The sequence below is a fragment of the Delphinus delphis genome, chromosome 2 (assembly GCF_949987515.2).
Source record: "Delphinus delphis chromosome 2, mDelDel1.2, whole genome shotgun sequence".
NCBI lineage: Eukaryota > Metazoa > Chordata > Mammalia > Artiodactyla > Delphinidae > Delphinus > Delphinus delphis.
The window spans coordinates 161,629,903-161,645,691 of NC_082684.1; the positions used below are offsets into that span (position 1 = coordinate 161,629,903).

At 42.5% G+C, this 15,789-nt stretch overlaps 1 protein-coding gene across 7 annotated transcripts in view; it reads left to right on the top strand.

The window, feature by feature from the left end:
• Positions 1–15,789, top strand: part of NRP1 (neuropilin 1) — a 138,509-nt gene that overhangs the window by 85,298 nt on the left and 37,422 nt on the right. For all 7 annotated transcript variants that reach the window (XM_060006152.1, XM_060006151.1, XM_060006153.1 and 4 more), the window contains 2 exons: positions 9,969–10,124; positions 13,213–13,357. In XM_060006152.1, the coding sequence (XP_059862135.1) occupies positions 9,969–10,124; positions 13,213–13,357 (301 nt within the window). The remainder of the gene's footprint in view (positions 1–9,968; positions 10,125–13,212; positions 13,358–15,789) is intronic.

Consider the following 15,789-nt stretch of genomic DNA (forward strand, 5'->3'; position numbering starts at 1 on the left):
GGGTCACATTCTTATGTTTAATGTGTGTACCAATGCTTCATTATGACTCTCATAAAACCAGGAAAAATAACTAAATGGGCTATGCATTGGTGTTTTTGTTGGAGAGAAGAGGAGACCGCGGCTTGGAATGGCTAATTAATTTGCTAAATATACTCCAGGTGGTTCTTTAATATCAAAGCCACAGAGGTGCTCCTGGGGCCTGTGCTTTTTTGCCACCGTGCGCTGCCTGCATCACCCAGGTATCTTTCCCTGTAGCCCTAGAGTTCATTGAGGATATTTAATGCAGCCAGTTCCCTCTATATTGAGATTTATCGTTTACTCGACTTTTTCCCTCACTGACGAGAGGGCAGGAATCTGGTAACCTTCCCTCTCTTGCACCCAAGTATCTAGCACTTATTTGTGTGATAAAAGAAGAACCTCCAGCCACCAGCTTCCCTCCACAGTGCAAGGGATATTAGACATGGAAATACCCACCACCGGAAGCTCATGATCTCAACTCATGGCCCTCTCTTTAATTGTTTGAGGAGCAAACAATGTGATTTCGACAGCAGTGTGGACTCCTCAAGAAAACACGCAGTTTTGATGCCATTTCATTGAGATGTTTTCTTTCAAACGTAGATATAAATGGAGGGTAGGGCTGGACAGTGTGCCCTGAGACTCAGGAGAGAGGTATCTGGCTCACGCAGACTGAGGGTTAGGTCTTATTCCCAGGAATGCTTGGATTCTCAGAGGCAGTGAAAGCACACATTTTAGCAGAATTAGCTCAGCAGTGCAGTGCATGGTCATGAGCTGAAAGTTTAATTACAAATAAGATTGCATGGTCTCTCTGTCACCAGCCCAGCACTTCCTGGCCTGGACCCATGGATCCCATGAAGCCCTCTGCAAAGGAGGATGTGTGTTAGGGGCTAGGGGTGGGGAGGACACTTTTCCCTGCTCTCTAAAGGACTTTTGCCAAGAGATACTAGACAGAAGGAGAATGTTCATCATATCAGATATTTTGAAATGCAGGAAATTGGCTGGGATTTTTTTTTCCTGTTCCTTCTGCCTTTAACTCATCAACCCTGACCCCTTCCACAGCCAAAATCTTATCCTATCCTATGAGGTCCAGTTTGAATGATTCAAATGACCTCTTTTCCATAAAGCCTGAACTTTCCCCTTGTGCATGTAATCGTCTTCTGGACCTCACAGCGCCTCATCTGTGGGCACGGTGGCCCTTCTTCTTTTCAGTCTGGTACTATCATTTTTCTCTGCATAGGCCTGCTTCCTTCCCGAGCCTGGCATACCATATATATCTATTGAATTTAATGGATTAAATGGTTTTATCTGAACCCTTGGCATCCTTCGGTTTACTTTAATTTCACACTTTCCGTTTAAGCGTCTACAATGCGTGAAGCACCATTATTGGGCTTTAAGACACATCCGTGTGGGCATGCACCCTGGCTCCGTGCATCGGTTTACAGTTTGCCCGAAATGTTTTTAATCATAAAAGCAAGAATAATAAATGCTTTATCTGCATGATACAGTCCTACTGAAATTATGTGTGGAGGTCATAAATGCTTCTGTTACGTTTTAAAATGGTTGTCATCCAGACCACCCTTTAGTCATTCTTCCATTACTGCGCCCCCTTTGTTTTAGCAGAGACAGACATCAGAAGCAGAGATCCGTTCACACAGTCTGCTTGATCTCACAGGATGTTGATCAATGCAGAGCAATTCCTGCCCATTAAGCCTTCTAACTAGGAGAATGCTCCCCTAGTTTTCATGAGTATTACAATAAACAGTTAATGGATGGAACCGAGAGTTACAGCAGAAGAGCCTAAGCCAGCCTGTGTCCTCCATGCAGGAGATGCTTGCTAAATCTTTGCTGACTGAATCTTCTAGCAAGAGCCCATGGTACAATGGTCCTATAGGCATTTGACTAGTTCTACATCATGTTTATGCATATCTGAGGCTGGTTACAATTTTTTTTAAAACTGTAGCATATTTATTTTTCTTTCTTAAGACATTTCCACTATGCGATTTTTACTACAGAGTTTGTAGGTTAAATTCTTAACCAGGTTTCTAGGGATTACATTTGTTCTGTTCTGAGTACTTATCCTCTTTCCAGATCAAAGTATTAGGCTCAGGTTTTCAATTTAGTGTAACTTACAAATAAGTATTCAAAAAATTTTAATAAAAATATTAAGTCCCTGAATCTTTTACCGCCCAGTAAGAACTCCTACGTATCTAAGTTGGAAGAGGGGACCATCTAAGTGTCATCCTCCTGACTGAGCTGTTAAAGTTTCTGAGGTCCCCATCTGCCAGTGAACATGGTGTTGAAGTAATGAAGGTTCTTCATTTTAAAGAAAAACAGAGTTTTCAGGTTGGCGTATGTCTTAAAAATGTACAACAATCTTTGCCAAAGCCTAGGCATTCGGTCAGCCTTTCTCTTTAACTCTACATAGAACTTTCCAATTGTCTTTGATGCTGATTACTTGTATCGCAGAGTCTATAGGAACCCCCATACGATCTCATTTTCTCCTCCTTTGTTATCAGAATACATTGTGTCCTGGTGTCCAGATTTTACAGGTTTATTGAGTAAGAGAGGAACTCAAATGGAATATTTGTTTTCTCTGAACACAATTATATCTGTTCTAGAAAATATAGAAGGGAAAAAGAAGCCCTCAGATTTTGCATGGAATATGTGAAGACCCCTCCCATATTTCTCTTAAATTGATGTCATCAGTGAAGCTGAGCGTTTTCCGGTGGGTGTCACAGTCCTGTTGCCCTGCTCTCAAAGGTCTTTGAAATGCTGCATCAGACACCCTGAGGAGATGTGGACCCGCCGTGCTCTCCTCCCAGAACAGTGTCCTCCTCTTCAAGTTCCATCTTCGTGGTTTCCACGTGGGAGTGATTTGGGTAGCTGGGTTCTGGAAATGTCTCTAGTTGAGATGCTGGTATTAACCTGCAGTACGGAGTCCCTTTCCTTTCCTCCTGCCGATGCCACTTGCCCGTTCTAACAACTTCAAGAGATCTTACTCTTCAGAAAGAACCACATGGCACTCCAGTTCCAAGAACATATCAGAATTAAATATTTCTTCTTTAATTTGTTGCTCCTGGTTTATGCCAAAAAATATTAATGTGAGAATGAAAGGATATGCCAACATCCAAAGGCAGTGGAGCCCCACAGCATAATCTCCTTTATCAGCCAAAGGAGACAGAGGTCAGCCCTTGTTTGAGGACTTCATTTGTCTTGTGCTTTCCTTGTTCTTTTGCGCGAAGTACAGTGACATCAGGGAAGCCAGGCTTTGCGCTGCATCTGGGCTGCACAGCCTTATCTAGTGTTATTCTAGCTGGTTGACTCAGGTCTTCGGAAAGGAAAATTCATCAGTTCATTCACTTGGGATTGTTTTACTATCAGCACAGGCTTTGTTGCAACCAGTAGTTTGCTTCCACCCAGGAAAATGCTTTCCTTTATGGAAAAAAAAATTAATTCAAGCAATTAAGACGAGAAGAGAAAATTGGTGAGGTTCTCCCTGCACTGCACTTTTCTTGCTCTTGGATATTTGTATTCTTTACCAGAATTTTTAAATCTTTTCTCATTATCTTTTGCTAAAAATGATCTGTCACCACTGTCTTGTTTTTCAACAGCATGAGTGACTCATTTGCAAAATTTGGCTTTCCAGTAGTCAATGTAAACGTTAAACGGAGTGAAAGTAATCATAAATGGTTTCATATTCTCGATAATTATACAAATATGTAATTTCCAGAAAGAATAACTCTAAGATTTAATTTTTGTTCACTAAGAAATTCTAAATTACCTTTTGATAATTGTGCTTTTTAAGATAGGAATTGAGGAAGAGCATGGGTGTAGTGGCATATACATGGGCCACCAGTCTGATCGGGGGTAAGTCCTGGCTTAATCACTGACAAGTTACGTGACTCTGAGCAAGGTTCACACATCACTTTGTTCCTCAGTTCCTTGTATGATTGTTAAGAGTTGAAAAGATAATGTATATAAATTTAGCCCTTAATAAAATGTCTGACACATAGGGGTTGCCTTATGAATTTTCTATATATAATAGTAATTTTAGCCATCCATGTTTTTTCTATGTAATACAGTAATCATGAAAAATACATAAAGAGAGAATTATGTCACCAACTATAAAATGGTTGTATTCCTACTGGCAACTATAAGAAGTCCAAGATCCTAAGTCAAGGAACATGATGATCAGGTGCTGTGAATTAAGCCCCCAGATCCTGGAACAGCAGGATGTTCAGATGCTTAGGCGTTATCAGAAAGCACGTGTGTTATCTAAGGAAATGAGACAATTGCTTAAAAATATTTTCTTTAGCTTGTAGTGTCTAGTGATGAATTAAACAGCTCTTTGAGTCATCAGAGATGCTCTAAAAAGAATCCGACACACTCCACCTCCCCCCACCAAGAAAGTATTTTTCCTGTTTTTAATCAGACTCCAGTTCTTTGTCCTTTATTTTTTCAGGCTCTTGTACTGACCTGTCTTGGGAATGTTAAAAGCCTGGAAACACTCCCTTGTCAATGCTTGCTCCATGGGCAGTATTTTATTGAGCAAGACAGATTTTTCATTTTAGAAATGAGACTTTGCACATTACGACGTTACCAATAGCTAGTTGTGTATTATTATAGGAAGCGATGATGTCTATTTCATGGCTGGCAGGCTGCATGCTGGTATTTAACCAGCCGTTTGCAGAGGTTTGCTTCACGATGTACCGCACGATGCTAAAACGTGCCCTTTGTCCTCCAGTGATTCCCAGTAAAATGTGTATCTCTCCTGGCTTCTGTTTATCTGGGGATTGTGTTTCCTGTCATTACTAAGACAATGCCATGGCTGTAAAGTGCATGTAGGTTAATACCTGTAGACATCTTACAACGAAGAGGGAGTTGGAGGTGGACAGTTCACCCCACAGGAGCTGTAGGACACCATCCCCTGCCCCCCAGAAGGGGATGAAGACAGCTGTTTTCTTCTACTGGTGTGCCTCTCCCCACCCGGGATGAAAGTTGCGCTTTCCTCCTCTGTGCCTGATGTCTAGCTATGTCTTCTCTTTGTGTGGGGAGCACAGTGAAGATAAGATGTAGGTAGACATTCTACCAGCAGTGTTAGGCTTTTATATTTATATTGGAAACAGGATGTCGTATGGGGTCACTTCTGCTAACAGTGATAAGCTAACTCAGAGTGGCCACTTGAACTCAAAAGGAGTTTGGTAAACTTCCGTCAAATTGCCTACAGACCATCAGATAAGTACCAGATGTTTATGTTTGTCACACACACGGAGTGAAACGTTCCACAGTTTCAGTGAATGCAGTTGACGTTCAGCTCTGTGCTACCCGCCCCCCCCCGCCCGCATCCTCCCACCCCATCGCCATCACCCTTAATGTTAAACAGAAAGTACATCAAACTCAGATGTGAAATCACACCCATCTTCCAATTAAAAATAAAGCAGCTGTGAAATAATGAATGACATTCTTTCAAAATAAGAAAATAGTGATGGGAGCAGAGCTGATTGGATTTAGGGAAAGCATGTGGCCTCTACCGCTGCGGAGCACAGGCTCCGGATGCGCAGGCTCAGCGGCCATGGCTCACGGGCCCAGCCGCTCCGCGGCATGTGGGATCTTCCCGAACCAGGGCACGAACCCGCGTCCCCTGCATCGGCAGGCAGACTCTCCACCACTGCACCACCAGCGAAGCCCCACGTGTGTCTGAATTTTTAGGAGAAGAAGGGAAATATTGTTTAGGATGATGAACCCTCCAAAACACAGAGGGCTGCCATTACGTAGAACTGCTCGGGGTTGTGTCTTTGTCTCTCCAGCTGCCTGTCTTGGGTCGCCAATCTTGTCTACTGGATGTGAGGTTGGTGAGAGCTCATCAGATTCAGAAAGCTAGCCCACCGAGAGGATGGCCGGATTTTGAATGGTGGTCGTGACAACTGATTCTTTTGGCCTCCGAATGAGCAGAGCACAGTAGTCTTTAGAGATCAATCCATTTCTTGACAAATAGTGTCTCTAGCGGTGAGGGAAACATGGTAGGTTGTCTAGTGATGTTATTTCATTCATTCATTTCCTCCCCATTGCCTCTGCCCTTCCTGTTCCCCCTTCTCCCTAGAACAGCCTTTCCCTTTTTATCCACTTGTGAGCTCCTACTGTGCATCTTTCAGTAGGTGTCTTAGACATCAAAGTCAGCTGTGAGATGTGTCCAATCCCCCTACCTCTCCTTCCCCCGTGCATTGCCCCGTCCTGTAATCTTGTGTTTGTGTCTCCCATTCTTGCTGCTCTTTGTATCCTCACCACTTAATACAGAACTTAGTGGAAACGCAGTACTAAGTGTCCACTGGATGAATGTCAGTCAAGGTGAGTAGAAGTGTTCACAGGCGGCCGACTGATTAAATAGATGACGCTACGGTCAGGCCATAGAATACCATGCAGCCATTGAAATTGATGATGTAGAAAAATACTTCTGGCATAAATATATCCATAAAACTAAACGAAAAGCAGGATATCGAACATAGAGGTAATACCACTGTGCCACCAGGGAAGCCCGCCATTCACTTTTAATTGCAGTCGTTCAAGTCCCAGTCCTAATCATTTGGTGAGGTTGTCATTCATCCTTTCTAAACCCAGTAGTAGTAATGTTAGGAAGAAAAATGAAATGAAATTTCAGGTATCCCAGCACAGTGAGCAAGAGAATCTGCAGAGTTTTAAAGCACAACAGGAAACCTTATGCAATTACAAGGGGAGGGTGTGAATGCATTTCATTGCTGTTGAGAAAAGAAAATACCTTTTCTTCTTTACGAGTGATTCATACGTATGCTTTGGGGCCTTTCAGTCTGGGACTTTCATGTGTTTTCATGTCGTTTCATGTGTTGGCACCCGGTTAATTTCAGTCAATGGCTCCTTCCTTTCAAGTTAGTTGTTTCTAGTGCCTAGGATTCTTCTAGTTGACCACCAGTTAACTTCTTTCTTACCTAGTAACTAAATCTTACCCTGAGAACAAAATTTTAAAAATAGAAGTACAGCCAGAGAATGAAGTTCTGGAGTTATTTCCAGTCAGCCTAAGCTGCATATACACTCATGGGAATTTAAGCGTTTCCAAACTGAAGAGCCATTTGTAGGTTTGACAGCAAGAGTTTATTTGCACAGCTCTACTTCATGCCCCCTTGGATGTCAAGGTTTTAAGGACCCTTCAGGTTGAAAGTGGATTCGGTATTAGGCATGAGGGCATGACTCAGTGGACAGTCAGCAAAGCACTAAGTGTCTGAGATCATCTGAAAACAGTTGAAAAAGTTCCGTGCAGCCATGTCTAGAGTACCCATTAACTTTTAGAGTACCCTGCAACTTTCAAGTTGCAGCAGTAGGAAATCAGAGTTTTTGCAGCAACCTGAAATCATCTGGTTATTTGTCCAGAATAGAGTTAGGTTTGGGCTTGCCAGATAACATCGAGAAAAGAACACCCAGTTAAATTTGAATTTCAAGTAAGCAATGAACCTGTTGTTAGTATGTCCCAAATATTGCATGGGACATACTTATACTAAAAACATTTGTTGTTTATCTGAAATTCAAATTTAACTGAATAGCTTGCATTTTTGTTGGCGAAATCTGGGAAACGTGGACTGCCTCCGTTTTTTGAAATTTGTACACAAATTCATACAAAGTACTAGTATTCACTTTTGGAATAAATGCAAATTCCAGTTAACAAGTATAGGCACTTGATAAAATACATTGGACAAATACTTATTTGTAAAATTAAGATTTAGAACAGCCACCATTATTATCTTAAAATATTTATTGCTATTAAAGGCTTGCTCTTTTTTCTTTTAAATCTGGTGAAAGCATTTATAGCCTAGACTTTACATCTTAAAATTCAGGAAAATGAAATAAAGATTGTTTTACATTGAATGGTATCCCCTTCCTTTCTAGATGAAATCTCCTATTGTTGAATTGTGTTAAGTTCAAGTTGGCTTCTCTGTGGCAGGGACATTGCTGTTTTTCCTGGATGTAAGTCTTGGTTCAGTTTTGAAGGAATTGGCAACCTGTTGATTTAACTACTCCAAGGGCCTTCAGGAAAAGCAATTCGTGGAAGACAATAGCCGTTCTTCACAAGGCAGGCTGTACATAAAATGGAAATTCTTTAGCTGTTCATGACCCATGGGCACTAGAGGGTTAATTGAAATATTGTTTTCAGAAAATTGGGTTGTCATCTAGCAACTGGAAAGCAGGATTCAGAAGTTGTGGTTGGGGGGTGTGTGCTTAGGGCTTTTGGGGGGTTTTGTTTTTTGGCTTTTGTCGCCGTTTTCAGGGAAAACAGCCTCTTACTAGTGAATATAATATACGGTTGAAATATCTTGTTACTCTTTTTTTTTTTTTTTTTTTTTTTGCGGTACGCGGGCCTCTCACTGTTGTGGCCTCTCCCGTTGCGGAGCACAGGCTCCGGACGCACAGGCTCAGTGGCCATGGCTCACGGGCCCAGCCGCTCCGCGGCATGTGGGATCCTCCCGGACCAGGGCACGAACCCGTGTCCCCTGCATTGGCAGGCGGACTCTCAACCACTGCGCCACCAGGGAAGCCCCTCTTGTTACTCTTAATCAGTTGTAACGTGCAATTACTTTTTGTGTCCTTTACAAAATATTTGCCAAATATTTATGCTTCATTTCTTTAAAATCTCTGTATTATACAGAAATCCAATAAATAGAGGACATAGTAGAGGAAAACAATTTTATAGGAATAATCAAATGTATTCATAAAAGGAAAATATTTCTAATATAGAGAAACTGGTAATGATTTTTGTTTTAAGATGATTCTTGGTTATTAACAATGGAAATAAGGCAAGTTAAAGAAAAAATACCTATTTCACTTTTCTGAAAGCATGGAGTCCTAGGAAGTCGGAGAGGGAAGGGGTCTTCCAGGTTATCTGGTCCAACTTGTTCATTTTACAAATGAAGAACTAGAAGCCTAAAGATGAAGTGACTTGTCAGAGGCCCTATAGAGCAAACTCAAGGCAGAGCCGGTACTGGAAACTTGAGGGCCTGATCTCTGTCCTTCCCATTCACATCACAGGGCCATGGGAACAACTCAAGCCACTGCAGACCTCTGGGATGCAATCAGGGACCTCGGGCTTTGGTCACCCTCTGGTCATCACTACTGTGGTGCCCTCCAGGTGGCCCAGCCGTCAGGGGTGTGAGAAAGTCTAGTGAGGGATGAAGGTAAGGCCATTGCGCTGAGGAACATCTCCCCTGGAAACTCACCAGAGGAAGCTTGTTAAGTCCTAGCTGTTGTCCCACAGAGGCATCGTTCCTTCCCAGATTGATGCCTGGGAATCCTTCTGCCTCTCAAGCTGAACTACAAGGAGAGATACGGAAAAGGAAGAAATTTAGATGGATCAAAAATCCTAACTTTGCCCTCCTTCCCTCGACTCCATTCCAGATTATAAATCTATGGCCCATTTCTCAACCCGCAGTACACACAGTGCTTTCAGAGTCAGGATCGTTCTGATCCACATTCTGTTTGGAAAGGGGTAGGATGCTGCAGAGGGATGGGAAGTGGGATCATGTTAGACTCAAGTTCTAGTCCAGGCCTCTCTGTATCCAGTATGTGAGCTTATCTTGTTTGTCTTGATTTTCTATTTGTAAAATGACATCTATTAACGTGCTGTTTAGAAAGTATTGTGAATCTCTTAGAAAATACAGTAACACGATATTGAACCCAGTTTTCTCTTTTGTACCAAGGATCAAGCAATCTTGGTGGCAACGATGAGAAAGGTCTCTTTTTTGGCCATTGCCAACCTAGGGCAGCTGCTGTCTTATCATATTGGAGGCTTTCTTGGGGGTGTTGATGCCGATGGAATTAGGGTTTGTTGATCCCAGGTGGATGAAAACTACACCATGGTACCCACAGGAAAAGATGCTCACATTCCGGACGTACAAGGATGGGCAACTGACAAGGCTGGTATTGTCTTGTAGGTAGACCTGGGCCTTCTGCGCTTTGTCACTGCTGTCGGGACACAGGGAGCTATTTCAAAGGAAACCAAGAAGAAATACTATGTCAAGACATACAGAATAGACATTAGCTCCAACGGGGAAGACTGGATCACCATAAAAGAAGGAAATAAACCTGTTGTAAGTTTCCCTTCCACCTCCCCCAGCAATCAGGTCTTTGAAGTGGATGATCAATTTTCACTTGTTTGTTTGGGAGCTTGCTGTCTTGCCTGGTTTATTTTCGCATTGATTTAAAATGAAAAGTGCAATTAGAGGTTTAAATCTGACCAAGGGGTCTCATGTTCCCAGATCCAGAAGCCAAAAGGAAATTATATGGATGTTTCCAAGAAAAGTCAATACCGGCCAAATTAAGTCAAACTCAAGAATCACTTTAAACCTCCCTCGGGGACACAGACTATGCACAGGATAAACACTGTCCTCTTAGAACCTCTGGAGTTGTTTTGTTTTGTCTTTCTGCCTGCATTTCCTCATTCTCTTTCCTAGATTGATCCTTTCTTCCTCTCTGTAATGGGCTGGTTTTAGAAGACTCCTTTTTATCTACCCTCTGTGGCTCACAAACTAATTTACAAGTGTGTTTGGCTGCTTCTGTGCGCATGAGCAGAACTACAGGTGTCCCCTCAGATCCCACGAGCCACACACCACCTCCTCACTACTTTGCTGTGGAGGAGGCCGCACCATGCCCTGCGCCCCGGGCACTCTGCTCTGAATATTTGGAACTGAGATGTTTTTCTCAGCCTGCTGTTTATTTGAAGTTGTACTTGCTCCGATTTACTAATCAAAAGATTTTGGAGAACTCATGCTTGCTGTCTCCCCAAAATTAAAAGCTTGCCCTGGAGGCCGAGTGAAATGCACAGAATTGGTGAGGATAGTAGCAAAGATCCAGGTAGCCTGGAATCCTGGGTTTGGGAAGAGACCAATTACCATGTCCTTGTCTCCATCTGGGGCATCCCTGGCCTTGATTTTCTCCTTCTGGGTCTGAAACTGAGAAAAGCCTCCTGGGTGTGAAGTGAAAGGCCTATAAGTACGCTTTGATTAGCTGCAAAGCCCTCGCTGTCCCTTAGGGCAGGCGGGAAGGCCGAAGACAGGGATGCAGCTGCTCTGTGAACAGACCAGCGCAAGGCCCCTGTCTAGCCCCAGAGGATGTGGAATAGATCCTCCATCTGGGGAAGAAAAACCCTCATAGTCATCATTGGTGGAGATCTAGTGAGTAAATTTTGACCCTGAGTGTAATGACTTATTCTTGTTTTGGAGTCGTTTTTTGAAGGCATGCTTTAGTTTCAAACAAACGAAAAAACACTAATGCCAAGGACACAGCAACATACAGAAGAACCCGGAGAGAGTAGGGAGGGCTGACCCCAGCTTTCAGGCCATCTCTTTAATCAATGAGCACTGTCTCTCCAAAACACGCTTCTCAGCAGTGGTCCGCGTGGCCCGGATGTGGGTGTGGGGAGCACACGAGGGCCATAGGGGCATCTGACATGCACACAGCTCACTCCTGGTCCATGATCTGGGTCACCTTGGCACACAGAGGGCCTTCCAGAGTAGGAGGCAGAAAGAATAAAGGGTCAGCAAAGACCTGGCATGTGTCTGCACCCTTTCACTGAACCCGAATGAAATCCCCACATCCACCCGGAGTCCAGCTCTCGTTGCCCACCTGCCTTTCACTACTTTGGGGCCTTTCAGGCACACCCCCTGCCGTGCTTTCCTCAGAGAGAGTTGGCTTACGTACCTCAGCAACAGCGGCCTTCGACCACCAGCATTCCAGCAGCCCTCTTTCTGTTGGTGGCATGTGTGTCCTTACCTGGTTTTCAGCAAATATAAAATGCCTTCAGGGTGAACCAGACTGTGGTCCCTCCCTGAGGTGGATCCACTGGCCCTTGAAACACTGATTTGGGAAGCTCTGCTCCTTCAGGCATGTCCCCATTATTCATCGTCACACAAAAATGCTTCCACACAGATTGTTTCCGAGAGAGATTTGCTGAAGTAAGACAGAAATCTAAAGGCTATCACAGGCTGGGATAAATTCGATATTAAATCATCTCAGGAGAGGGATCCGGCTAACAGCCGACTGAGTAAAGCATTTGACCACCTCCCATGGAGCAGGCCTCATGGGCTAAATGGAGTAAGAACTCCAGGCTGACTCTCCTAAGCGCCTTCTCCCAGGGGAACGGTGGTTCTCCTCCTCCTCCTCCTCCTCCTAGGACTCATCTGGGAAGGTGGGTGGGAGTCTGTGCACCTCTGATGGCCCAGGGATGCTCTAGCTACACAAGGCCTGTGACTGAGACATGGTTCTTTTACACAGCTCTCCCCACCCAGAGCTGGAGTAAAATCCAGGGGAGTGGAGGCTTTCAGTCCCATCTGAGACTGGTCGAGTGCCGGCGGGTTCCACGTGGCAGACAGTCCCCATTCCTCAGAGATCTCACTGGAGGACACTGCCGTGGCGCCGTGCCCAGGCTGAGTGCCTCCGACAGACACTTGTGGGAAACCGGTTCGTGACTGGCACTCATTACATCTGCAGCTACATGCCTCATCTTTCTTAGAATAAAATGACTCATTTTTGAAACTAGAAACAGAAGCCCTGGGAAAACTGATTCTCCATTACATATCATTTATAACTCAGTTTTGATTTTGACCACTAACACATAATTTTACCAATAACTGAAAAAGATTAAAGTCTTTCATAAACGTCAGGGATAAGATCTTCCATCAAGAAATGAAGTTAAAAGGGAGGAAGCTCCCTGACCTCCTGCTGAACATAACCTAGAATTTTCAAAAAGTCAGACCCTACGTTGAACTCAAAAAGCACTCCTTTGAGGGGTTCCTGGGAAAGTACAATAGTGAGAGTTCCCAAGAATTGTCTACAGTATTCTGTAAGTCCTTCTGATCATGTTAATAATTTTCCCACTTTTTTAGATAATAGCATAGTATTCTATAACAAATGCTATCCTTATAATAGTACCTTTGGAGGCTCTGTCCTTTCAGAAAATTGAATAGATGATTAGGACAACATTCTATATTAGACACAATTCTTTCTGATTGCCATTATTTGGAAAAATAACATGACAAATTATTAACACTACCTCAACCACGGTAAACAGTGAGGAAATTGTAAATAATTTGACAAGCACTGGTGAAAACATATTTCTGGATTTGTTTTCAGACAATCCAAAATGTCTGCTATTAAAGGGCCCTTCCTTTTTCCATCTAGATCTTTCAGGGAAACACCAACCCCACAGATGTTGTGATTGGAGTTTTCCCCAAACCCCTGATAACTCGATTTGTCCGAATGAAACCTATGACTTGGGAAACTGGTATATCTATGAGATTTGAAGTCTATGGCTGCAAGATAACAGGTAAGATTGAAGATCACCTGGGTTTGATTTATGTAAACTTTTAAATATTGGGAGAGTCATTTGGTGTAAATGGGGTTGGTCATTTTCATTTGATAGTTAAGAGCATACGCTTTGGATTTAGACAAAAGTGAGTTCAAAGCCTCCTTGTACTACTCGCTGGCTTATTTCTTCGGGCAGTTTATGACCTTTCAAAGCCTTAGTTATCTCACCTGGAAAACAGGGTTGTTGTGATAACGGATCAGCTAGTGGATACGAAGCATTTACACAGCCTGACGAGTGGTGGGTATTTACTAAGTGGTGCTTTTCCGCTAGACGGCAAGCTCCAGGAAGGCAGGTAAAGCTCCAAGAAGGCAGATACCTTCCCCGTCATCCTCTGTCTCCTCGGTACTCGGCACACTGACTGCTACTTAGTAGATTTACAATAAATAACTGTTGCGTGAAATGTTCTTCACCTGCTTTGTCTTTTTACTTTTGCTTCTAATTTACATATATATTTTTTAATTGAAACATAGTTGATTTACAATGTTATATTAGTTTGAGGTGTACATCATAGTGATTTGATATTTTTGTAGATTATACTCCATTTAAAGTTATTACAAAAGATTGGTTATATTCCTGTGCTATATATTATATCCCTGCATCTTACTTGTTTTTGTTTTGTTTTTTAACTTTTTATTTTACACTGGAGTATATCCAGTTAACAATGTTGTGATAGTTTCAGCCAAAGCAACTCAACCATACATATACATGTATCCATTCTCCCCCAGACTCCCCTCCCATCCAGCCTGCCACTTAACAGTGAGGAGAGTTCCCTGTGCTATACAGTAGGTCCTTGTTGCTTATCCTTTTTAAATATAGCAGCGTGTACATGTCAATTCCAAACTCCCTAACTTTCTCTTCCCTCCACCCTTCCCCGCCAGTAACCATAGTTCATTCTCTAAGTCTGTGAGTCCGTTTCTGTTTTGTAAATACGTTCATTTGTATCATTTCTTTTTAGATCCTACATATAAGCAATATCATACAATATTTCCCTTTCTCTGTCTGACTTACCTGTCTTTTTAATTTTGAGGTCTGGAGGTGGCCTCATCAGCTGTAGCTGTTCAGGAGGAGTTTAATTTACCAGAATTTCTCCTTTTACTCACTTAACTGCCCTGACAACTTTCTCCTAGGCTTTGGCTCAATATATGTCTATCTTTTGTTGAATGAATATGCTAACATTAGAAATCAATTTGTCAGTATTTCTCGTTTTTGAGTTTGTTTCTTCTGACATTAAAAGAACTTTAAAAGTCTCTGTTAAATTTGGAACAAGTAGGTGGATTATATCCACTTGAGAGGCGAAGATGAGGTACTGGGCGATTAAGTGGCGAAAAAGATAGGCAGGTACCGAGCAGGGAGTAAAAGAAGGTCCTGTTATTCTCACTGTGTTTCTATGGCGACCAGTACTGCTCTTACTTGTCCATTGATCTTCTTGTACAACCACTCTGTATTCTGAAGTAAGTAGCAGTCACATTAGAATTCCTTTCCATTTAAGTAAATACACTGCAAATTTTTCATTAAAAAAAAAAAGTACAGTGTAACCTCCATAGTAAGCTTAAAACTTCAAAGACAGAATCGGTAACTGATTCACCAAAAAGTAATTAAAAGTGAACAATGTTTAAAGATCTGAGAACTGGGACTTCCCTGGTGGTGCAGTGGTTAAGAATCCGCCTGCCAATGCAGGGGACAGGGGTTCGAGCCCTGGTCTGGGAAGATCCCATATCTAGCAGCTAGAGAAAGCCCGAGCACAGCAACGAAGACCCAACGCAGCCAAAAATAAATAAATAAATTTATTTTTTAAAAAATCTGCGAACTATCTTTCATATAACGTTAGTATACATATTAAGGGCGTTTAACTTCTCATTGCATGAATGCCAACACTATTGTTTTTATTTTTATCCTCTTAAGTATAATTATTTTTAGAGAAGGAAACTATTGACTTTTGAAGGAAAAAAAAAGATCACCTGGGCAGTTTTCCATGAAATTACAAGCAATTTGAAAAAGAGCTAATGAAGGAGGAAAAAAAAAACATTTGTTTACAGTACAGTTCGTTTTGGAAAGTGAAAACTGACCTTTGATTTCTTCCCCAAATTTTATTTATTTCCATCCTAGAGACAGACTTGTTTATTGTTTTAGGATCTAAGCATTTAGAAAGTTCAAGTCCTTAGAGGCAGGAATTGGGTGGAGAAGGGCTTGGAGGGACAAAAGGGCTTTATTCCTTTTTTTTTTATTTATTTTTTATTTATTTATTTTTGGCTGCGTTGGGTCTTCGTTGCTGTGCGCTGGCTTTCTCTAGCTGTGGCGAGCGGGGGCTGCTCTTCATTGTGGTGCACAGAATTCTCATTGCAGTGGCTTCTCTTGTTACGGAGCACAGGCTCTAGGCACACGGGCTTCAG